The 26,790-nt window shown below is 39.7% G+C and overlaps 1 protein-coding gene across 1 annotated transcript; it reads right to left on the reverse strand.

The window, feature by feature from the left end:
- Positions 1-1,338: 1,338 nt before the first annotated feature.
- pde6c (phosphodiesterase 6C, cGMP-specific, cone, alpha prime) lies at positions 1,339-25,865 on the reverse strand. The gene is made up of 14 exons (XM_048608977.1): positions 25,386-25,865; positions 18,814-18,966; positions 18,642-18,731; positions 12,815-12,955; positions 12,616-12,690; positions 12,457-12,521; positions 12,289-12,355; positions 7,724-7,771; positions 5,767-5,916; positions 2,662-2,805; positions 2,507-2,572; positions 2,268-2,414; positions 1,571-1,678; positions 1,339-1,452 (listed from the first exon to the last, which is right to left on the reverse strand). Exons 1-14 carry the CDS (start codon positions 25,860-25,862, stop codon positions 1,339-1,341), a joined length of 1,845 nt encoding a protein of 614 aa, XP_048464934.1. The 5' UTR covers positions 25,863-25,865.
- Positions 25,866-26,790: the final 925 nt, after the last annotated feature.

The raw sequence follows: 26,790 nt of genomic DNA on the forward strand, positions 1-26,790 counted from the left end.
TAGATTTAGAAGCTTTGATCTGGAATTTGTGCTTAGAATAATAGTGAGGGTGTCAACACTCACTGTTACAGAGGAATAAATCGGAAAATGTCTCTAGCATCCACATGCAGTGAATTAAACACAAATCAGGAGGTTGTCCTGATTCTTCAAGCTTTGCTACATGGATACCTCACACATAAACTTGCAGGGTTCAGCTCCATTTGCAATTTCCCAGATAATGAGGCAGTCCACACTTGTATACAGCAAGATCCGCACAACATCAGAGAGGTACACATAAATCCTTGTGCCACGCAAGTGTCAGGTAATGGCTAATTATAACAATACAGAGTGTAACTATATTCCATTACAATGTTGGAAAATCACCCACCATCAACATCCTGGAGATTATTATTAACCAAAAATTAAACTGCACCAGTCACAAGCAGTGGCGGCTCCAGCAGGTCAGAGGCTAGGGTTTGGCAGTTCATCTCCTGACTTCCTCACACTCTGAGCTTCTCTGGTAGGTGGTTAAGTACTCTCTAATGCCAAGATGGGTTCAATTCCAAGAACACTCAAGAAGGACAAGAAACCAATCAAGTTGGCATGCTATCCTCTTACTTAAACATCAACTCTCTCCACTATTTGTGCAATGCAGACTCAGGTATAATATCTCTGTCATACACAGTATCAGGTTTATTTCAGTTTCTGTTGTGTCAATATCACAGACTTATTCTGCCAACTTTTTTTTATATGTGATAATGGCTAGATACTAGGTTTCTGTTGTGTCGATTGAGAGAGAGGTATTGGTCAGGAAACCAGGAATAACTTCCCTGATCCTCTTCAAATGGGGCTGTGTGATTTTTTTACATCCACCTGAATAGTCTAACATCCTTTCTGAAAGACAGTACCTTTGCCAGTGCAGCATTTCCTCATTACCCCGCTGGAGTGTCAGTCTTGGTTTTTATGCATTCAAGCACTGGGAGTGGGCCTTGAACCCAGGATCAAGTAGTTCAGAGGCGACGGTGCTACTAACAGAGACAGAGCTGACACTCCAGTAGCATTTTCCAAACCCGTGAAAGTTCCACCATTACAAGGGGCAAGGGCTGCAGCTGCATGGTAACACCAGAAACTTCAAGGTTACCTCCAAGTCACATACCGTGTTGGCATGGAAATACATCACTGTTCTTTCCACTGTTGTTGGCTTATGTTTGAGGAACTGCTCACCTAATAGCACACTGCAACTGCAGCTGTTCAAGGAATACACCCACCATCACATTTGCAAGGGAAAATAGAATTTATCCAATAAATAGTTTTCCCAAGACTGAGTTCTTAAAATCCATGAGAAATGATCAGTTCTACTCACTTTAACTGGTATAAATTATTGGTGCCTCGGTGATCAATATCATGACAAAATGCTGCCGTAATCATGGCGAAAGCTTCGAGATCTGTGTAGTACTTCTTTATTTTACCTGTCTGCAGAATGGATTCGAAAGTTTAAAAAATACAATGAACTCTAAATAAAACTAATATCATTTTTAATAGTTGTTTGTTGAAATGACCACCCTGATCCATTTGAACTACTGTATCGTACCATGAGAAGTGTAAACATGGTTTGTCCCACATTGAATCCATGACGCCAATTATGGTAAGTAATATCACGGTAACCTTTTCTGACAGTGTACATCCATCGGGTCAATACCTGTTGCAAAACATAGAGCATTTCTAATTAAGATGTTCGGTGATATAAAAAGACAAGTGGTCTAGAATTTCAGGCACACCATTTCTGGCTGCACAGTGAGGGAATCTGAATTGTGAGGTTCAAAGCACCTCCAGTACTAGTCTTTGCTCCCCTTGCCATTGAGCTGGTGAGCTGCAGAGAGGAACAGGCTGTAGTTATTGTCCTTTAGCTTCCATTAAGAGATCTGCAGAAACAAAAACAGAAGCAAAGTACCAGTGGCAGCCTAGTCATCCCTTTGTCAATAACATCTAAAATGTGCAAGTGAGAAAACCACAATCATGATGGACATTTAATTCAGGATCTTGGCATCTATTGTATTTGAACAAACCTCTGGTTTTGAACCTGTATCCTGTAACAAACTCAAAACCCAGTTTTATCTGGATCTTAGAGTCCACTAGTGGACTGCAGACAACCTAAAATATGATGATTCCAGACACTGGGGCCTCAAAATCCAAATTAAGAGGCAAAAGTAAAAAGCAAATTAGCACTGGTCTTCCAAGTAACGAGTCACATGGACAGATACAACAAAATCTGGATCAGGAAGACTCACATCTGCTGGTATCTTGAACTTTATGACTGCATTTATTTCGAAGAAGCACCGAATTCCACACTTGATTAGGTCAAATTCTGAAACATCCAAATCACTGAAGTGGAATTCATAGAGCTCAACATCACTTGGGTCAGGTAGTTCTTCTTTCTGTCAGTAAAATTCAAGTTCTGGTGAGATGTTCAAGATGGTTAGCAATATGACAGCGAGGTTTTATACATGTAATTACAAATGCAACTTACCAAGATCTTTAACATATCTTTTTGTTCACAATCTGAAACGTCTTTGTCCAACTTCTCTTTTGTTTTCTGTTGAAAGGCACAATATTGTTGCAAAGATTTCCATTTACATTGTTGCTTTGTATTAATTCATGCGAATATTCCACTGCTGAACTCACCAAAATGGTCTGAAGTTCTTTGTCGGTGCACTTAGAATGATACATTAGCATCTCCGCAGCAATATTTTTCCTGCTTTCTAGTTTATTCATTTTGTCATAAGTGTCTGTGTTCAGGAGTGACCATCCCAGGAACTGTGTCAGAGTCTGAAGTAAACAAACAGCTACATTTAGTCAAGCAAGTTTAAAAATTTAAAACTGCATTCTCAACAGTTAATACCTTGGAATGTCCGATGGTGAGGCAAACAACAAGTTCTGTCAAAATTTTACATAGTTTTTCTGTCAGCAATCTCCAGCAGAATTTCCTTGCATCTTATGTAGCATATAGTGGGTCCCAAAGATCTGGCAGAAATCAGTGTTAACAATCAGGCAGGGTGTCCAACTCTGAGCGAACAAAACTAAAAGGATCATGTTGCCATTGTCAATTAATGACAAGAATTTGGGAGTGGGGGTGCTGGCAGGATGGTGGGAACTGAGGGAGCAAAGTAAAAAGAATTCAACGCCTGCAAAAGCCTAATGCCCAGCTACGTGGCCCACATGAGTGTGGAAACGGCAGCTCAGACCCCACATATTAGACATTCCCAAACGTAAACCACCAGCTTCCCGAGTGTGAGGCATTTTTAAACACTCAACCACTAGAGAGAGAGGAAACACATCACTGTTGCTGGGTCAAAATCCGGGAACTCCCTAACAGCGCTGTGGGTCAGCCTACAGCACACAGACTGCAGAGGTTCAAGAAAGCAGCTCATCACCACCTTCTCAAGGGCAACTAGGGATGGGCAATAAATGCTGGCCAGCTAGTAACACTCCTGCCCCAAGAGTGAACAGCAAAAGGTTTTTCAAAGGTGGTCCTTCTCATTCAACATCTGACAATATTTAAATCAGGCAATTTGTTTTATTTTATCCATACTACACTAGTCATGAACCTACATGGTAACTGTTAATCAGAGGCCAATGTTATGGTACAGAACATGAAACTGACCACCCCAACTATTCACAATGACCCCATCCTGAACAAGCAGCTTGAACTCTCCTTACCAAAGCCCAAAAACCTCCCTATCCAACTGGCAGCTCCCCCCACCCCACCTTCACTTACCTAACAAACTTACCTTCCCCTAGTGGTTTATCAAAGAGGCTTCAAGACCTTTAAACTGTGTCTACTTATTGGAATATAGCAGTTATCATCACAAACAAAAGATGTATTCTGCAAAAATTCCAGCGTGATTTGATGGACCTTCTTTTGAGATGGATCCATCTCAAAATTAGCCCCACAAAATCACAGGAAGTCAAGAAGGTAACATTTTGTCCGATCTGGGTTGGAAATTGGGATTCCACCCTGGATCTGAAGACTTGAGACTGTTTTTGAAGTTTTTGGTTTTACACATCCTAATGTTACTAGCGGCTTCATTGCTTCCATGCAGTGTATTATGGGTGAATAGTCACACAAGTGCCAAAGCCTGGGATTGGGAGGGGCAGGGGGATTAGTGGAAGCCATATCTTGATGTGTGGGTGTAGCATGAGGCCCTAAAGGAGGTTTTTTGGGGGCATGAGGTAGCACAGCTGCATGGAGGGTGAGACAGAGAAAATTAGAGGACCATTCTGTTTTTACTCCAAATGGGATGAAGCCAAGGCAGGCATTTCAAAATACAGTCAACATTTACACACCAGCAGCTATTCCACTACCTCCAAACTTTTTCTGGGCTGATGGACTTGATCTATATTGGCACCCACACATGTATTTAAATGCACATGTGTGTGCATGTACGTCCTACCTCACCCACAAATAATTTAGATCTTCTGACTGCTAATTTCCAAAAGAAGGTCCCATTTTCAAAAAACTGTCATGTTGCTGCAGGCTCATGTTTCCACTGCCTTCCTCACCCACCAACACTTTATCAGGAGCTTGGGATATGTGGAGTCTGGGCAAAATGTGGGCCAAACTCAGATGAGAAGTTCAATGAAACCCTCTCATCATCAAAAATATCACACTCCATCTTTTACACTTTCCACAGGCAGCACATTGCCAACTGACAGTGATTTATGACTTTACCAAACTCACTCGATAAATTAGCAATCAGGGAAACATGGCATAGAAATCAAAACACAAACCCAGCAGATTCAGCTCGCCACTTGTTCTAAGCAACCTCCATTCTACCAGAACCAAACAGCAACCCAAGGCATAATGCACAGACACCAGCCAGACTTACCCTTCCTCTAAGGGCATTGGCATCTCCTTCCTGGCACCTCTCTGGTGCACTAGCAGTGTACCCTGGAAACCCAGAACTGCCTAGCAGGGCATACCAGCAAAATCAGTACAGTATGGCTGCAATGGATACAGTTACCCAAAAGTGACAGACTCCCAACCCAGCTTGGACCAGACTGCCTAACAGAGTTGCTCACTTGTTGTCTTAGTGTGCATTCCCCTGGTGCCTACAAGCACATATGCCTTGCTTTGCCATGCCTTACAGTGCCAGTTGGCGCAGTCGCACAACTGGACAGATAGCTGGCCGTGCTGCTCAATAGTCCTCAGTGCTCTGCACCACCCTTTCCATCAGGACCTCAAGGTCCCTGTCAGAGGAAACATAGTGCCAACTATCCCTTTCTCAGCCACCTCTCTTTTCAATCTTCACAAGTGAGCAGTTTAGCTGCCAGTGCTCCTCCAGGTGCATAGTGAGCTTTCACAGGTGGCATGGATGCAAGGGATGCTGGTCTTTGGGAAGAAAGCCACTGAGTGGCCAGTTGTTCTGTCAATGTGGATGGTAAGGTGGGGTGGAATTTGGATATGATATACTTCATAGAGCAGAGATGGCAAATTTGGTAATTTGGCAAGAAAACATACTTAGGCTCATGGCAAGAACCCATTTAACAATTCAACGTAACTCACAATAAGCCAAAAGAATCCAAGATTCGGCCCTTAGATTTGTCAATGGGTGAGGTGCTCAATAATCCCCCTGGGCTACGTTGCTAGATCAGGTTTAGAAAATACAACATCTGACTATTGCCAACTGGGGCAGGGGGGTGGGGGTGTTGCGATGAGAAAATATGCTCCTGACTTCAACTAATAAAATGATCATCATGACATTCTGAACAATCTCAAATGTTACCTACTTCAGTGATCTGTTCATCATACTCATCAAATGGCTTCCCATCTTTCCTGTTGTAAAATGTAGCTATTCCCACTATCTCTTCTTTCTTATTCACAATCGGCAATGACAAGACATTTTTTATAATCCAGCCGGTTTCATCCACGGGTTCTTTCTATCAAAGAAAACCAGGTGAGAATTAACAAATGGTTGTGAAGATAGGAGTCCAAACAATAAAAATAGAGAAATAAGCATAGCGAAGATCTAATTAATAAACTCAGTATATACCATAAGTGTATAAGGGATCTAGTATAATAAACCATGAAAAAATAATCATGCGCACTAACATGCCCATCAGTTACTGTGTGCTAATTGGCTGCCAGTGAAAGTTAGTTACTTGTGCGGTAGAAATATTAACTTAATTCACATTTATTTTAAAGTGAAGAAAATGCTGTAATAAAGAAAACAGTAAATGTTGAAATGTTTACTACAATTTCAATTTCACTTTCATTATTTCGATGAAGCTAATGATAAGTTCAGTACTGGCATAGAATCATACACAATGATATGGGGATTCATCTTTTTTTAAATTTGATTGTGTCAATGTTCCCAACATAATATAACATAAAGTATATACCTGTTTATTGTTCTAAACCAAATATTACTTCAGAATTAGACTGTTTTACATTCAATCATGATGCAGCAAAAATAATTAGAACACTAAATATGGGAGGAACAGGTTTATTGTGTCCATTTCTTCCAATATCTCATGTTTGAGTCTGCACAAAATAGAACATGATCTTCTCAGGAATTAAGACCCAGAGAAAGTTTCTTCCTGATTCCCAAAAATACATCCAGTTGCTATACACAACCACGTGTAATCGTATTGAAAATATGATATTCCCATTAGGATTACATTCAAAATCTATCTCATCGTAAATCAACTATGCATTCAAATCCAATGTTTAGTGCGTAATTGACAGCACTAACTATTAATGATAGAAAATTAAAGGGCATGGAAAGGCGTATTCAATATTTCTGGTCGAAATGGGACTGCTTAATTTTGTACTTAGGACATTGATTTAACTTAGGCTGATTGTAAAACTAATTTATCTATGTCCATTTTATCCATTATTCTCATCAATTTGAAGATTTATACCACCTTTTCTCTCAATGTACTTCTTCCTATAATTAAATAAATTCAGTACCTCCACAGAGTTTGATTTGTGTAATGCATGAAAGGAATTGTATTTGAATGTTCTATGCTTTCCTGCTAAAAGCCTGAAACAAGTCTTTGAGCTGAAAACAACTTAGTAAGCAAAAGAATGCAAATTTTGATTGAATTCAAGCATTCACTTATTTGTTGTGACAAATGTAAACTATTTTTGCGGGCTTTGATGAATTGATAACACACTTTTCTTTGTGTTCAAAGATTATGAGTTGAAGCTCCACTTCCAGCTTGAACATATAACCTAAACTAGCATACCAATGATGAACTACTACACTGTCAAAGTGCCATCCTTCCGTGAGCAGTTAAAATTCAGGTCCGCCTGATGATTAGAATAAATGTAAAAAATTCCAAGGCATGATCAATTTAACAGCAGAGAATTGTTCCACTATTCCGGCTGATACACCTATTTCAACCTACATCAGAACATTACTACTCAAGCATCGACCTCCTGATTGATCACTTGTGTGTTTCCCAGGATTCGATGTTTTAAATATCAGACAGAGCAGGCACTGTACTGTTTCTTTGTTTTGATTAGTCTGGCATAATGGCTATTTGCATGAGTATACATAAATTCCATTACAGCTCAAAGTAATTCACTATATGTGGAACTCTTGGACCCATTACTGTGAGACAAACAAGATCTTAAAATGGGATCTTTTTGATCATTTGATTCAATTTCTTTAAACAAACTGACATTGATTTAAATAACAGCTGTGTAAAACACATAGAACAAATATATTCCTGCACTTACTTGAAAAGTGAAGTATTCATCAGCTGGTGCATTCATCATGTTGCAGATCTGCCAAAATTCAGATTAATGACAATTAGACAATGGTTCATATGATACTGAATAAAAGATACCACATGCATTTTTGTTCCAAATTAATATCTTGAAGTCACATTTTCTAAAACCACAAACATTTTTGATAAATTTACCAATCTCTTTCTGAACCTCAGTGGAAAATATAATTGTATCAAAGAGCAGGGAAATTGTGACAATCCTTCCCTCCTGCCCTCAAACAAAAAAGGAGACAGGGATAAGTCAGGAGATGAAGGGCTGATTGGTCTCACTTCGGTTGCTAGTAAGTGATTATTCATTAACACAGGATGAAATTAATTCTTCCTTTCCAAATGCTTGCTCATCTATCAATTCAAATTTCTAAAAGGCAGGCCATGCCACCAAATAGAGTCATAGAGTCATTCAGCACTGAAACAGACTCTTTGGTCCAACCAGTCCACGCTGAACATAATCCCAAACTAAACATGTCCCACCTGCCTGCTCCTGGCCCATATCCATCCAAACCTTTCCCATTCATGTACTTATCCAAATGTCTTTTAAGCATTGTAATTATACCCACATCCACCACTTTCTCAGGAAGTTTATTCCACATGCAAACCACCCTCTCTGTAAAGTTAACTGAAGAAATAACACAGGATAAAGGCATACAGTAATGTGTTCTATTTGGATTTTGACCAAATATCCATGAGTAACCACCTGAGAGACTTAGAACAAAAATGAATTCATCCAGCAATAGCTACATGGCTAAAGAAAGCATTGATGGAAATTAAATAAAGAGTACAGATAAAAGTGTTTTTAGACAGAAAATATGTAGGGGGTGCTATATTGTGATATACGGAGACCAATCTTATGCACAAACGAGATCCGGATGTAGAAATTGAAGGGACATCTTTGCTGTAAGTGGATCTAATCTTCTCCTATGTATGAAGGTGAAGAAATAAATATTGTTTGCTTTGAACTCCAAAAACAGCATATTGCTCTTGTACAAAAAGTAAAAGAATCGGTCACTGGACCTGAAATGTTCATTTTGTTTTCTCTCCACAGATGCTGCCAGACCTGCTGAGTTTTTCCAACATATTCTGGTTTTGTTTCTAATACTCTTATGTTGGAGTATAGCTCTGGGCAGAAGCTGAATGAAATCCATTGTGCAAAAGAGCACAAACTACAGCATCCATTTATAATTTTTGTTCTGTATCAGCTGTACCTAGGGGGTTTTTGAAAGACATTGGAACTTAGTTTTGAACTATAGGCACTGAGCACGTGCACACTAGGACATGTGCAAAGATCATAGAGACGCAATGCCTTTGCTACTGTTGCGGCCTTTAGAGAAAGAAAGTTTACAGCCTGAGCTGTTTTCAGGTCAAATAATGGCTGGAAAGAAAAACTTCTGATTCACTGCAACCTACACAGTCCCTCCTTTACACTTCTAATCTGGGTTAGAGGAAATAAAGTGGACTTTTTCTTCCAGTTAGCTGAGGACCGCTATTAGTGGGTTTACAGGCAACAAATTACCGTGTAAGCTTCATCTTACCAATGGAAAAGATAACACAGAGTGGGTTTGTTGGATATTTTTACATTTGATTGTGGTGATATCCAATCAAGACTCAAACTAACTACATTTAAACTGAGTAGTCAACCTTTGTTTTGAAATCAAAGGAGCGCTATTTTACGTACAATACTTTATGGATGGTTGTTCCTGTGATAGGGCGATACATTGTAAATCCAAGTGTCCTCTGCCTGAAAGTGGCGCATGTGGATTCATTCTGGAATTATCCAGAAGTTAGAAACTCATTCTCAGCTTTGCAATCACAACAACATATCAAATTCAAGTGAACATTTCTTCACACAGAAATAAGGAAAAAATAAATCAGATAATTAATTTCCTGAAATCTTGAAGCTAGCAAGAGGAAGTTAGAAACCAGATCAAAGGAAATAGTTTAGCTCGGACAAAAAAAAATGGAAGAAAATACTAAAATATCTTACAAAGAAAATAATACAAATTGTAAAGTGATGTTTACCAAATGTTTGATGACACCAGGAATAAGACCTATTCCCAATTATCTTTTCAGACTGGCCAATATGGATTTTAGTTTTGCTTTCACTAGCTGTTGCGATTTGAAAGCTGCAATACATCTCTCCCATCTACAGCAAAATACTTGAGCTCTCTCCCTCTCACAGAGTTTTCTCTTGATTTTTTTTCTTCTATCTGGAGAATTGCATGTGAGAAAATCTATTTTACTGAATTTGCCTTTGCCAAGGATGTGTTTATGGGTTGTTACCATATTGGAACAGCTGCTGTTCAGGAATTAAATAATGTATTATTCTGTTACGTTTTCCAATAGAGTTAATTTATTCCAATTCTTCTTTCTTTTATTGTATTTTTAACTATAATGTATAAATAAAGCGTGTTTGGTTTTAAGCCTGGTAGTTTGACCAATCGAATTGCATCTGGAACGCAATGCTAACACTTACATTTAAAAAAAGAAAATGTTAGGGTCTAGGCTCGACATGTTTTGAGGGGGTTTGGTCTGGTCCATAACAACACCTGCCCACACTGTAAGGCTCTATGATTCTAACCAGGGAGGATAAACATGGGTTAAAAAAGGGAAGAAAACACCATGTTTGTCAAGGGAAGGATATTGGAAGTTTTGAAAGATGAAAAAGAGTAACACTAGAAGACAGAAGGAATGAGAGAGTGGAAGGAATTTGTGGTGCCAAAAACACAACTGATAGCAATTAAGAGACATGCAGGCAGATAGAAAAATTAGCTCAACTGAGAGTATGAACCAATGATTTGAGTGACCTCTGGGGAGGGAGTTTAAGGTTTTGGATATAGCAAGTGTCACCACTGAATTAAGGGAGACCAGCCCGTCGTTGGGCAGAAGACTGGAGGTAAAGGAGGAGGGAGATTGAAGAAAGCCAAGTATTAGCTGTAGATAGTATTGGAATGATGGGCCAGGAAGGAGCACAGGGACTGTGCAGCACATAGGGAGGGGGGCAGCACATAGAAAGCCCATTTTAAATCAAGACTGGGGGCTGCAATTGCAGAGAGTTCCAAAAAGAAAATGGTTCAAACTTACAATAGCAGTATGGCAAGCTAAGAGAAGGGAGGGTGGGCAGGTTGGAGAAGGAAGAGTCCACATCATAGAAAAGATGTCAGGATGATGGCTTTGGGGGATGACCTCCACAGCATAAATGAATATGAATGGGCTAAAAAATGTCAGCATAGTCCAACATGGCAAGAAGGTTAACTCACAGGAAATATTCTGGGACTTGGATCTCAACAACCTCCTGTGGTTGAGGCAATACCACATACGAATACATGGTTTGAATCAGATGTGAAAAAAAAACTTGCAGGGGTAGCAAGAGGTAGTGATAGTGGTGGGGCACATGATAAAGGGACAAATGGTATTAAACAGCTACATTACAGTGAGTGAGGTGAAGGAGAATGTTTACAGGAAAGTTTTACCTACGGTCTGCTGGGAGCAGGGAATACCACTAGCATCTGGGAAACCTGGACTTCCGGCTTTTCATTCCACAATGTGAAATTTTTGGCTCTGGCAGGTCCAAACCCAATGGTCAGCCTGATTGACAAGCAGGCGTTCCAGTCAGACAGGGAGCTATCCTAGAGGAGTTTACAGTCTGCGGCCCCTGGGTGGGAGGGGACATTAATCCTAAATGTAGGCTGCTCCTTAACCCAGTCCAGTTCCCAGTTCTAGGCATGGAGATGGGGTTTGTATGAGAGAGGAATTGGACAGAATTCCCAAGCAGGGCAACACCTGCTGCCCCACAAGCAGGGCCATGAAAGCTCCTGCCTCCCTTGTGGCTATCCACACTTCACGACAGTTACCATGTTTCCCGACACCCAGGAAAACCCATCAGCCACAGATAAACTCATAAGGCAGGTTAAAGCCAGTGCTTGCAGTTTTATTAACACGTGTCAAACAACATCCCGTTTGATGGGAGCAGATTGGCTGCCCAGATTGTGCCATCTCAGTAAAGCTGGGAATCAGCGAGCTAGATCTTGGTTCTCAAAATCTTTGGAATTTTTGTCTATGTAATCTATAGACCCACTCCCAACATTACCTGCACACCCATGTTAAACCACCTACCACCACCACGTTCAATCCTAGAATGTATTTTTCTCTGGAAAAATGTTACCACAAATGATGCATATAAAGCCAATTTATTTCTTTATTTAGTATGCTAAATATGCTATATTACTTTATGCATATGATTCTGGTTGTAAAATAGACTAAAATCTAAAGCACTCTTATGTTGTTGTTATTTTAATGCTGCTACATTATGAACTTTTTGCTGTCTTCCAGTTTTTAAATCATATTACAATGATAAATGTTCGTTTTGCAGAATAATGCAGGCCACCTCTACACATTGAGCTGAATATTGATTGTGGATGCCAATGGCTGCTGTGGTGAACATTAACCCATGGAGTGGTGATAGTAAAGGAAAGCAAATAATACCAACAAAGTGAATCATTGTCATTAAAATTAACTTACAAAGCCATTCACAGCAACGTAGGTTGGCAGTCCACTCACAAGGGACCAGTGATCCGCTGGAGGTGACCTACAAGTACAAAATGAATTAAAATGATGATTTCTTGTTATGATTTTGTCCCCGCTATTAAAAGACACTTTACTGATTTGCTAAATCCTGGTTATACTTACGGGATGACTTTGATTTCCTCTTTCCCAACCAACAAGTAGTCAATGATTTTATAAAAGTTGATTTCCTACATAGTTTGAGAGACAGTTGTTTGTTAGTGGTACATTAACACATGATTCGTTTTGGGGACTGAGCTTGAACTGGTGTGTGCATAAACTTACTCTGCCATCTGGGGTCTTCGGGCCTTTGTAAGGAGGTACCTCACCCATCTGGATTGGCCATTCATCAAAGAACTCCTAGGATTGCATTTCATAGGATTGTATTTGTTTAGTTAAACAATGTGTTATCGTCCATTTAATTGTGGCTGACATTTTTAAATAGCAAACTAAAAGAGAAAAGATGCATCATTGTAATTGTTACCTTTTGCTTAGTCATGTCCAGAAGAGCAACTGAATATCTTTCGACATTTAAATAAATGCGAACTGTGTATAGAGCTTTGTGAAACTGGCGCTCAATGTCTGTAAGTTCTTCAAATACCTTGTTGGCAGAGCACAGAAGGATCTATTGATGGGATACAAACAGACGTTTACAGAATCTGTGGGTACAAAGTATTTTGCCACCCTGAGTCTGATAATTATATTTTTCTTCTCTATATGCTTGTAAGAGATTTGGGCAAAGCTAGCATTTGTCATTTGTCCCCATTTGAGAAGGTGGTAGTGAGTTACTCTATTGAGTTGCTACAGTCCATGTGGTGTTGGTACAACCACAGTGCTCTTAGGAAGCGTTCGCACAGTAACTATAGATCCAGGTATCCTGAGTTTTATACAGGCATGGAAAACTCTTTTTAGTGAGGACATTAATCTTGTCTGTTGGGCATAAAGCATAGTCTAATGAACACTGGGGAAGCAAGAATATTTAGGAACATATTAACAGGAGTGTACCTATTCTCAAACTGTTCTGCCATTGTATTAAATGATAACTGATTTGCACCTCATTTCCATTTTTCTGCCTTCAATCCATATCCTCCGATAATCTTACCTAACAAAAGATTATGAATCTTAGTCATGTTTTTTTCAATTGGTCCAAAGTAATAGTTTTATCTTCTATTGAAAGGTGATGATGCTAGTCTCATTGCTATGCTCTCCATGATATATAATGTTTTACGATGTCTTTCCATCTCAGATACTTGGTTTGACAGCTTTTGGATCATTTATAGGTGACAGATTGGAGGTATCTAACTGGATGGGTCCAGCAAAGCAACTCATTCACCTGATATATTTCTCCAACTCTGGGTGTAACCTATTCATGCTGATAGGATTCAAAATTTTAATCGACTTGTTTATTGGGGAGCAGTCCTGTATTCTGTCATGTCTGCATCTCTATCATGATGAATGAGCCAGCCAGTGGGGTGCGGTGCAGGCTACAGTAACTGCAGTATAAAGAGTTTGCATGGAGTAAAAGACAATCTTGAATCTATTTGGTGGAAGATACAAGGAGCTTCCATAATAAATGTTAATTCATAGTGGTATCTGGATGCTCTATTGGATGCCAACTTTAGCCTGAACAGTCCTTTCAGACTACCCTGAGAAGCTGCAGAGAAACTTTCTTTTCTTTCTTCACTGAAAAAGTCCTAACATGATAAATTTGTAGTGTAATAAGATATTAGTGGATGGACAGCTGGTTTATGATGCAGAGTGACTGCAACACAAATTAAATTCCTGCACCAGCTGAAGTTACCATTAAAGTCCCACATTCTCAACCTTCCCCCTTACCTGAGGCATGGTGATCCTCAGGTTAAACCACCATCAGTCGTCTCTCTGATAAGACAGCAGCTCTGTGGTCCAGTACGACTGCAGTGCCTCTACCTTACTTTCATAAGATGTGTATCTAAATAGCTTTCCTTGGTGGTTCAGAACTCTCAAGACATTCGAGAGCAGAACTTCTTTCAGGCTGGGTAAAGATCCAAAATAATTTGAATTTGTGGCAGAAAAATAAAGTATTGTGTAGAAGGGATTCATTCAATATTGACATCGCACTGAGCTCCATCAGATGGGTCAACTTCATAATGAACATATAGGAACAGGTCTATGCCATTCAGCCCAGCTAGCCTGCTCTGCCAGTTAATATGTTCATGGCTCTCAAACACTCCAAAGTTTTTATCTCACCCTATCCCCAATTTCGCTCTGTGCCATTGGTGATCAGAAACCAATGAACCTCCACTTTAAAGGTACTCAAAGACTGAATCCTATGGAATATACAATTCCAAAGATTCACCATCCTTGAAGTAAAAAAAAAACCTCCTCAACTTGATCCTAAGTGGCATTCCCACTTATTTTTAAATTATGCCCCCTGTTCTAGCCTCCCCAACCAGGGAAAACAGCCTACCTTGGTCTATTCCTTTAAGTATTTTCTAAGTTTCAATGAGATCACCTCCTAAACTCTAGATAATACAGGCCCAGTTTGCCCAAACCCTCTTCATTGGACAGTCTGACCATCCCAGGAACAAGTCTGGTGAAGCTTCATTGTACTCCCTCTATAACAATAATATCTTTCCTCAGGTAAGGAGACCAGAGCTGCACACAGTACCCCAAGTGCAGTCTAACCAAACTTCCATACAAATAAGGAAGGTTTCACTATTCCTGCAATCTAATCCTTTTGCAATTAAGGTTAACTTTGCACTAGCTTTCTTAACAGCTTGCTGCACCTGTACTTTAGCCTTCAGTGACTAATTGACAGGAACACCTAAGTTCCTTCGTACATTTATGCTTTCCAACCTCTCAACATTTAAGAACTATCTCTTTGCCAAAGCCTCTGAATGATTAGAATTAAGCAGATGAGTAAACCTAACACGTCACACGGGTTTAGACAGCTGGCACATCAAAGCGAACAGTATCTCACAAGCTTTTCAATGTAATTCTTTTCATTATACTGAAGGTGGATTTGTCAAACAGCTGAGGAGATAACTCAGATTTGCTGTAAGGGTATTACCTGGAGTTGGGGTTTGAGAATGTGCTAAGGTACCCACTTTTCGTGCTTATACAAGTTGTGGCTAACACTGTGCCACCAATTGGTGAACTCACCATAACATGATATGGTGAGTATTTCTGCAGTTGTTATAATCATTACAAAAATGGACTCTCAATATTGAACTTCCATTTTAATACCCGAGATCTTTATTAACAAAAAAGGCTTTTAAAGAGGGCAAATTCTGGTCTAAAGTGGCCTCTATGATCACCTGACAACAGAGTGAGGCAAGTCTAGGGAGCACTTTGGAATACATAAAACTAACTGCATTAACATTACGACGTTAGCTAAAGACAATGGAGTTGAATAAATTTGCATATCCTGTTTAATTCACACTTGCGTGATAGATTCATGTATTAGGAGATGCTAGGTTAATTACAAATGAACTTACAAAATAGGAGCAAAAGCAGACCATTCAGCCCATCAACCCTGCCACACCAGTCAATAAGTTCTGAGGAAGGGTCACTCAATTCAAAATGTTAACTTTACAGATGCTACTAGACCTGCTGAGCTTTTCAGCAATTTCTGTTTTTGTTTCTGATCTACAGTATCTGTAGCTATTTTGGTTTTTAATAAGATGTTTGTGTTCTGCATCCCACAATCTCATCTCCTCCCACCTTCACTCCACCTTCACCCAGCACCCCCCATCCCAATAACCTTTGATTCTTCCTGAAGTTACCTGCAAAGTTTGGAAGGATATTGAAACAGACTTTGGAATATACAAATTCGCCTATAACTGCAGCTACTTTGATCAGCAAAGCAGAGAGTGAAAAAAAAAGAACTGATAGTAGCAAGGAGGCTGTGCAAGGCTTTCTTCTCTCCCTGTCTCTCTCCAGCTCAAAATCAATACCCCACGAGAAAGCTATTTGGGAATAACAACTATTCGCAAAGAACACAGACCTACAAACTTCACCGCTGCTGCAGAATATAGGTCAACAATTAAGTATTATTTTATTTAAAATCTCACACCCCAAAGACTCAAAGGACCCTTTAAAAAAAAACCTACATAGCCTACTCTTCCTGTCTGCATCAGACACTTTCTGTTTTGTAAGCTTATTACCTGTGTTTGTGTGTGTGTGATCTTGCATTATTATTATTTTTGAGGGAATTAAAATTTCTTCGTCTTTCACTCAAGAAAAGCTTATAGTTTGGCTTCTTCATTTTCAGCTAGTATTAAAATGAGATTGTTGCATACTAAGGAAGAAATCATCCTTCTTGGACAGTCGCAAAAAGTGTTTAAAGAGAGGGGAGCCAATTCCTCCTCACCTGGTCATAACACAGTGAAAAGATGAATAGTGGCAATGCATGATATATTTTAACAATGAGTGTCATTGTTCACCATGTCATTTACGAAGGGCTTTACTAAGTACTTACTAACCCCTCAGGCTTATCAATTGTACAATGACCAACTGGTGACTTCTTTCCTTGGGATGGAAGAATGGGTAACATGGCTACCAAAGAAGATGGTAAGCAAATCCACCCACTTTGACAGATTTCATAATCTGATACCCAAACTGCGCTGCATAATGGACTAGTCAGTTTGGCTCACTAATAGGAACAAGGTAGATCCCTCACAGGGAGCTCATAGGCTTACCATTCAACACAAAACAATTGTGAAAAACTGTACCTTGGGTGCCATGGTCCCAGCTGACTTTCTTGCCTACACTCAAATAACTAGAGTTGTGGAGAGGGTTTTAAATTAATTTAGGACAGGAACATTTTAAGCTTACAAAGCAAGAGGATAGCATTACAGGGAAACTAATTAGATCACAGCTAAAATACTGTGAACAGGTTTGGGTTCTTTATCTAATGAAAAATGTACTGGCTGTCCAAAGAAGTCTCACTAGGTTGATCCCATATGGAGGGATTGTCTTATGATGAGAGGTTGAGTTTGTTGCTCCTGTACTCATTGGAGTTTAGAAAAAAAGACAACTTTATTGAAACACACAAGATTCTTAGGAAACTTGGCAGATTAGATGTGGAAAGGCTGTCTATTCTTCTGGGAGAGTCTACGATTAGAAGGCACAATCTCAGGAAAAGGAGTCATCCTTTTAAAACAGAGACGAGGAGTTTCTTCTCTCAGAGCCTGGGGAACCGACGGAATTCTTTACCGCAGAGGGCTGCCAAGTTTGGGTCATTAAGTATATTCAAGGCTAACTAGGTTTGTTTTTTAAACTTAGTAAAGAAATCAAAAGTTATGGGAAAAAGGCAGGAAAGTGGAGTTGAGGATTATCAGTTCAGCCACGAGCTGACTGAATGCTGGAACAGACTCAGTGGGCTGAATGGCCTGCATCTACCGCTTAACCTTGTGGTTTCTACATTGTACAAGTTAAGTTTTAGGAGTCCCTTTACACATTTTGGATTTACACTCTATTTATAGCAAAGTAAAACCTGGTTGGCATCAATGCAACTAAATGTTGCCTTTGTCTGATCTCCATAAAATTAGATCTAAGAGCTGAATCAGTAAAATGTGTAACGCTGTTCATGTCAGACCAGAACACCCCAACACTTGTATGTTCATGAAAGGTGTAGTTAACACAGCTGAACTGGGATATAAGATGCTTAACGCAACAGTCTGAGTCAGCAGTCTTGCGTTCTGTTCCCTGACAGTAGAAAAGGAAGATTCACACTACTCAGCAGCAGAAGGCTCACATTTTTGTCCTTCCTGTTTCCATAAAAGGTATGTCTGGTGTAAAGAACCAAACGTTTTGAGGAATTTTACTTTCAACCAGCAAAAATAAACAATAAAATGGATCCAGTTCTACAACACATAGACTTTCAAACGTTTAGTTTAAGCCTGCTCATCCTGACACCAAAAAGTAAATGATAAAAAGATTTGGGGTCTTTTTGCAGAGTGGTCACCAGTGGTGCCTTTAAGAAGCACAGGTTTGGCTACTCACCAATTGGAGCAAATGGACAACAAGGTGACTGAACAAAGAAAGTGCTCATACTTGGCAATATGTTTTATGATTTTATGCAGATCTCGCATTGAAAGTCAGATAAAGAACTTTCATTGATTCGTGAGTAATATGATTGGAAAACAGTTGATATCTGAGAATGATTAAAGTGTCATAGTTATCAGCAAAAGAGTGATATTTCAAGTGTGATAGCTCTAGCTTGAATTCCCATCCCAGCCTCAGTGAAAATCATTAAAATGTTATAGATGGGTATTAGTGAAAGATTCAAGTTTAAAAAGGATCTATTATAATGTAACACATATTACCTGGGATCGTCGGGTTTCCACGTTGTAGAGGTAACTCAAGTGTGAGTATTTCAATGCTAAAGATGCAAAACTAAGGTATTTTGTAAAAACCTAGAAATAAAAAATTAAATAGTCAATAGATTTGTTTTTCTTTCAACTTACACAAAAATCTTAGATGGTTCTTTTCATTTACCTCTTGATCTTCTTTTGAGAATTGTAGTTCACCAATTTTGTTGATCACCATCATGACTGCTAATATCTCCTTCCCCTGCATCATAGGGGCAGCTAACATATTAACAGTTGTGTAGCCAGTCTGTTTATCAACAAATTTGGAGAAGTGGACATCCTAGGACAAAACCACAGTGACATTTCTGTTAGTCTCCAACATTTATTATAGGTCATTCTTGAAATAATACTGCGCTTGTAATTAAACATTAAGTGAATTTCATGTTCTTCATTCATTTAGAATTCCGTATGTTGGGAAAAAAACAAGACTATTTTCCTCCATTCATGGAGTTTGAGCATGGCCTTTATTTTTCTAATTTTAGGAAGAAATGCTAAAGCTGATAAATCTATATTTTTACTCGATACTTTAATAGTTGAACTGCATTCTATGAAATTTCAATAAAAGTTTGTATGCATCAGCCTGCCAGTTAAGAAAAGGGAAACGTCAGTCTGTGAAAATCTGGAAGAGATCTATTTTGCTGTCAGGAAGGGGTTAGGCATTTACAGTTAAGCTGGTAAAGTTTGTGTATCGTGGGTAAGATATTGAGAATCTTCATTAACTCTGTTGCTGATAATTGGAAAGCATCTCAAATATAAATTAAATTTCAGATTTTCTTGGACTCTGATTACACACACGAATAAGCATTTGGCACTCCTCTAGCTATGGCAGAAAATTCAAGGAAATTCAAGGCTACAGAAGCCAATTTTGGATTTACTGGCCAGTTATTGGTGAGATAATTTTCAACAACTAACATTACAAAGGAACTTATAATAAGTGCATAAAGTAAGAAAGCTCAACCTCCATGTAAGAGATCTTTGCAGATAATTGAAAGTTTTCTATTGTGATTTTAACTTTTACCAAAAGTCTAATCTATTCCATTCAATGGACCATAAATTATATACTCAGTTTAATTTTGCTCTCTATTGAAGTCAATTGAAAACAAAATCAGGCCATTGTGTATAACTTATCAATACTGTTTGTTTTACATCATTTCTGAGAATTAAAACAAAATGGTTTTGATTCTCTTTGAAAGGCACAGTTCTAACACCATTCTGGTGAATGATCAGTAAGTTAAATAATTCGGATACAGGCAATTTGATTGCATTGGTAAACTCCAGGATCAGAGACCAAATGCTTCAAGTACCAATGTGTTCCCATCAAAGATGCTACTTTGTATGTACTGACCACATGAGAAACACAAATTGCAAGTGCAAGACATGTCCTGAGAAATGCATGACTTTTTCATCCTTCTTGATCTTTCCCTCAATCAACCTCATGGGTTTATAAGGATTATGCATTGTCTTAATTTAACATAAGCGTTTGCAGGTTACTAAGTTGTAGTATCATAGAGTCAGAATTTATAGAGCCCTACAGTGCAGAAAAAGGCTCTTCAGCCTATTGAGTCTGCACCAGTCAAAGACAACCATCTAACTATTCTCATCCCATTTTCCAGTGCTTAGCACCTTGTATTCCTCAGCATCTCATATGTACATCTAAATACTTCTTAAATGTTATGAAGCCCTTACAAGCAGTGAGTTTCAGAATTCCACCCCTCTGTGTGAAAAGATTTTTTCTCATAACCTTATAAATCTTCCTACTCCTTACCTTGAATCTATGGTCCCTGATCATTCATGCCTTCACCAAGTGGAAAATTTTCCTTCTGTCTATACCCCTCATAATTTTGCACATCTCAATCACATCTCCCCTCAGTGTCCTATGCTCCAAGGAAAACAACCAGATCTACCCAATCTCTCTTCATAAGTAAAACTCACCAGCCCAGGCAACATCTTGGTATATCTCTTCTGCACCCTTTCCAGTGCATTCACATCCTTCCTATAATGTGGATTCCAATACTGACACAATATTCTAGCTGTGGCCTAAGTAATATATTATACAGTTCCAGCATCACTTCCCTGTTCTTAAATGGTATACGTCAATAACAAATGTTAAATATCCCATATGCCTTCTTAACCACTTACCTACTTGTTCCGCTACCTTAACGGCCTGACGAACACGCACACTGAGGTTCCTCTGATCCTCGGTACTTGGATCTTGTCATTCATTACGTATTTCCTTGCCTTGTTTTCCCTTCTTAGGTGTATCATTTCACACTTATCTGGTTTAAGTTCTATTTACCACTTATCAGACCATGTGACCAGCTCGTCTCTATCCTCCTATATTCCAAGGCAATCCTCATCACTATTTCCTACGCCACCAATTTTTGTATGATCCGTGAACTTACTCATTAACCCTCCTACATCTACATCATGTATATATACACCACATAAAGCAAGAGCCCCAACACTGATCCCTGCAGAATCCTACTGGACACAGGCTTGCAGTCACAAAACAGCCCTCAACCACCACCCTCTGGAGCAGATTTGCCAAAATTTTCTTGGATCCCATTGACTCTTACCTTAAGTCTCAGCCTGCTATGCAGGACCTTATCAAATGCCTTGCTGAAGTCCAAGTAGATTACTTTGAATACTTTGCCTTCATCAACACACGTGGTTACTTCAAATTCAAATCAAGTTGGTTAGACATGACCTCCCTTTAACAAAACCATGCTGGCTACTCTGCCTTTCCAGCAGCAGATTAATTCGGTCCCTGAAAATTGCTTCCAATAGTTTCCCCACCACTAAGGTTAGATTGACTGGCCTGTAGTTTCCTGGTTTATCCCTTTTTGAATAATGGTTTCCTCCAGTACGCTGGCATCTCTCCAACAAAAATCCTTTCTCAGTTGTTTTGGAAGGCATTAATCGAGTGGAATTATTCTTTTTACCACTGTACAGTATTTCAGTGCAAGCCATAGAGAATAGCTCCAAACCTTTGTGACTTCTTTTCTCCTTAATTCATTCATGGGATGAGGGCATCGTTTGCCAGGCAGCATTTATTGCCCATCCTTAATTGCCCAGAGGGCATTTCTGTGGATCTGGAGTCACATGTAGACCAGACCGGGTAAGGATGGCAGTTTCCTTCCCTAAGGGACATTAGATGGGTTTTTCCTGGCAATTGACAGTAGATTCATGGTCATCATTAGATTCCTAAATCCAGATATTTATTGGTGTGGTGAGATTCAAACCCAGGTCCCCAGAATATTATCTGGGTCTCTGGATTAACAGTCTAGCGATAATAGCACTAGGCCATCGCCTCCCCTAAATTGTTCTTAGAAAATACATAGTTAATTGGAAGACCTATACTTAATAAAAGTTGTGTGTGTGTGTGTGTGTGGGTGCATTTGTAGAGAAATATGCATGGGTAGCTGTGAATATGGGTATTATATTTTCATGGGTAGCATGTGTGCATTCATATTTGCATACATAGCAAGTGCGTAACTAGGTGGTGTAACTGCAAGTATTGCATATGTGTACGAATAGCATATATTCAGGGATATACATAAATTTGTGTATAATTGTATATGTATGGGTACTATAGGTTCATGTTCAGTGTAAACATACGTGTCCAGATAAATAATCAAACATGATATAATTACAGTATAGAACTGAAAAGGATTCTTCATGATATTTTGGTTTTAACATGAGCAAAATATCAGCTGAAGCATGCTGTGTTCTTCCAACCCCATACTGTGTTATCTGTGACTCCAGCATCTGCAGTTCTTGCTATCTCTCAGAAGAAAGTATTAGGATTTAGGATTAAAAACAGCAGCAAAACTTTACACTGATACTTATTACAACCACATAAAGTGCAACTGTAAGTAACGAAAATTAATGAATACTGTTTCTATGAATGGCATCCCATCTTTCATCCTTTTTAAATTTCAGCTGACCATGTCCTACCTACCCATCAACCCTAGTTTGGCTTCTAATCCCACAGTGCTTCAAATTTGAAATTCTCATTGTTGTGTTGAATTCCCTCAGTAGCCTCCTCATGTCTGTTATCCCCCTCACTTCTACAACCCACGAGATCTCTGTGTTGATTCACTTCTGGCCTCCCATTGCCAATTTTCAGAGAACTTTGACATCCACACCTTCAGTTATCATGGCAGTAAGCTTTGGAATTCTTTTCCTAAACCTTTCAAGCTGTCCATCCTCCTTTAAACCTTTGATCAAGCTTTTGCTTATCTGACCCATTATCTCTTTATAAGGCTCAGTGTCAAATTGTGTTTGATAATGCTCCTGTGAAGTGCCTTGTTGCTCTAATACATGAACAGTTCTATATCAATGCAAGATGTTGTTGTATTTCCAGCTACAGAGGAAACCAAAAAAAATAGACACCAGACATGTCACTTTACAAAGTCTTCCAATATGTTATAAACATTAGTGTCTGAAGGCAGTTTGCACAGGCAGAACCCATCTATGTGACCTATTCTAAAACTTTATGTATCAATGGCAGACTTCAAGTGGCTTGAAGATTATTTGTGAGTCAAATTAGAGCTCTTGCTTTTCTCCAGACAAAGCACAACAAACAGAGCGTCTTGTATTGTCAGAAAACCTCTCAGTTCTAATAGATAATAGTTATCTTTCAGGCACGTGGTAGCATTGTGGTAATGTCCCTGACCAGTAACCGAAAGCCCCGGGCTAATGTTCTAGGGACATGGATTTGACTTTCCACTGTGACCTGTGGTGAATTTTCAATTCAATAAAAATCTGGGACAAAAAGAAAACTAGCCTAATTGTGACCATAAGACCATTTTTGATTGGTGTAAAAACCCATCTGGTTCACTAATGTCCTTTAGAAAAGGAAACTGCCATCCTTACTTGGTCTGGCCTACAGGTGACTCCAGGCCCAGAGCAGAACAATGTGGTTAACTCTCAACTGCTCTCTGACATTAGGTAAGGACCATAAATGCTGGCTTAGCCAGCGCTGCCCACATCTACTCAACAAATAAAGAAAAAAAATCAGATGCATTCCTACTACAACTTTCCTACCAATTCTAAACATTTTCAACATTGTATAGCTCCAGTGGAGTGTCAAACTGGTTTTAGAGTTTAAGTAGTCTTTTGGAGCTCCTACACTTTTCAAACTTCTAACTGTTTAATGACATCAGAAAAACAGACCTATCCAATTTTTACTGTCACAACTTTAAAAGTTCCAGCTAGTAAGCAACCTTCTGCATATGCAACATTCAATGCAGCCAAGTCATAATTAGTTTATCGACAGAATCAAGGGGAACACGGTATTATGTGGTTAGCATGGCTGGCTTTTCTTCTATTTATTTATTTCTGGGATGTGGGAGTCGCTGACTGGCCAGCATTTCTTGCCCATCCCCAGTCGCTCTTGAGAAGGTGGTGGTGAGCTTCTTTCTTGAACCACTGCAGTCCACCTGCTGTGGGTTGGCCCACAATGCTATTAGGGAGGTAAGTCCAGGATTTTGATCCAACGACAGTGAAGGAACGGCAATATATTTTCAAGTCAGGGTGGTGAGTGGCTTGAAGGGGAACTTGAAGGTGGTGGTATTCCCATGTATCTGCTGCCCTCATCCTCCTGGATGGAAGTGGTTGTGGGCATGAGAGGTGCTATCTGAGGATCTTTGGTGAATTTCTGCAGTGCATCTTGTAGATAGTACACATCATTGCTACTGAGGACTGAGGTGGAAGGAGTGGATGTTTGTGGATGAAGTGCCAATCAAGCGGGCTGCTTTGTCCTGGATGGTGTCAAGCTTCTTGAGTGTTGTTTGGGCTGCACTCATCCAGGCAAGTGGGGAGTATTCCATCACGGTCCTGACTTGTGCCTTGTAGATGGTGGACAGGCTTTGAGGAGTCAGGAGGTGAGTTACTTGCTACAGTATTCCTAGCTTCTGACCTGCTCGTGTAGCTACTGTGTTTATGTGGTGGGTCCAGTTGAGTTTCTGGTCAATGATAACCCCCAGGATGTTGGTAGTGGGGTATTCAGTGATAGTAACACCATTAAATGTCAAGGGGCGATGGTTAGATTGTCTTTTATTAGTGATAGTCATAGCCTGGCATTTGTGTGGCATGAATATTACTTGCCACTTGTCAGCCTAAACCTGGATATTGTCCAGATCTTGTTGCATTTGAACATGGACTATTTCAGGATCTGAGGAGTCACAAATGGTGCTAAACATTGTGCAATCATCAACGAACATCCCCATCTCTGACCTTATGATGGAGGGAAGATCATTGATGAAGCTGCTGAAGATGGCTGGACCTAGGACACTACCCTGAGGAACTCCTGCAGAAATGTGCTGGAGCTGAGATGACTGACCTGCAACAACCACGACCATCTTTCTATGAGCCAGGTATGACTCCAACCAGTGGAGAGTTTGCCCCCTGATACCCATTGATTCCTGTTTTGTTAATTACAAGAAAGAGACTGGGAGCCACGCAACTCCCAATGCAAAGATGACACAGATGGAGGAGTAAAACAGGAGATTAATTAGTATTTTGCTTTTATATCTTGCATTCCACACCATTACACTTCTTGTAACATTCACATATTGTAAACAATGAGTCTTAGTTAACTCTTTCAAGGAAGTTTCTTGTACAGATTACTGGTTTGAATTAAGCATAGCTACTACATATTATAGAACGCATGTCAAATGTTTGACAGCAACAGACCTTTGTAACGTCAGGAACATTCTGAATCTTCTTGGTTTTTGCTGTCCATCCCACTACCCCGATATCCAAAGGGAAAACAATCTCGCCTTGGGGAAGCACAAGATTATTCTCAAAACTGGAGTCTCTGGTCACATTAAAGAGTCTTGTGGCCAGTTCTGCAATACCATTCCTTGATCTGAATATGAACAAGCTGCCTCTGTCTGCACAGACGAGAGCGACAATCCTTTGCAGTACCTTGTGCATCTGCTTCTCGACATTGGAGTCATCCTGCAGCTCCTTGACCAGCTCAAAAACAATGTCAGACTCTTCCAACTTGCACAGGTCTTTGAAGGAGACCCCATCCTCCAATCCCACCTTTGTCCCATTGAAGATTGCACCAATCGTTTCTGGCCTGAGCTTCCTGTTAAAGTATTCCTTGGTGAATTGTGGGTTGTTCTCCAAGTATTGTTCAACTGTTTCCTTGCTAACACTCCCCATGCTGGCCTTTTGTCTTCTGTTTTAGATTTGCATCACTGATGGTTGGGAGAGAAGGGGTGAAATTGGCAGTGCCCCTTTTGCCAAGTCAGATCCAGGCATTAGGCATCCCATTTGGCTTGGTAATTCTGCAGCTTGCAGTGCTCCAAGGTTGACAGCAGGCAATGGATTTAATGGATTGTGAAAATTTCCAGCCAGGTCCCATCCCTGACGTCAGCACTTTAAATCCTGACGAATGCATTAGACTGGTGAATCCCCATCTTCTTTCGAGAATGACCAATCCCGTTAGAGGCTAATTAATGTCTCCAAGGATCAAAAGGTCCACGTGAGACACCCTCAGTATATTCGTAGGCAGCTTTATGCACAGTGAAGTGGTCTTCAATGTGTGTTGGGTCTGGGGGTCTGGGAACCCCATTGCACTGCAAATGCCTGCAGTGTTCCTCTTTAAGATGTGCTCATTTCAAATACAACAATGTAAGGACAAATGGCTACATTCTGTGAGGAATCCCTTTGCCTCTGTAGTCCAGAAGACGTGTGGACACTCTCTGCAAGCAATGCAGCAGTATTTAGATTTAATTTCACTCCATAATCCATACAGCCCTAATATCAGTAAGTAAAAGGTATTTCGCTTTTTCCTTGCCAAGTCTGCTAAGCGAATTTTCAAAGTGTGGTTTTTATTCAGAAACACAACACGTGTTATTGGCTGGACGCACATTTCCTTGTATTTAATCCAACAGACCCGTGTTCAGTAGAAAGGCTGCAGGTGATTTCTGCTCCTTCAGAAAATATATCATTTTGCAATTTCAATTCATTGGGGTCAGCCCATGTAATTGAAAAGGAATAAAAATGCTGTGAATAATCAGGAAGTCAGACAGCATCTGTGGAGAGAGCACATCCACTATTTCAGTTGACTGACTTTTGGTCGAAAGTG

The sequence above is a fragment of the Rhincodon typus genome, chromosome 20, assembly GCF_021869965.1.
Source record: "Rhincodon typus isolate 14 chromosome 20, sRhiTyp1.1, whole genome shotgun sequence".
In the NCBI taxonomy this organism is placed as follows: domain Eukaryota; kingdom Metazoa; phylum Chordata; class Chondrichthyes; order Orectolobiformes; family Rhincodontidae; genus Rhincodon; species Rhincodon typus.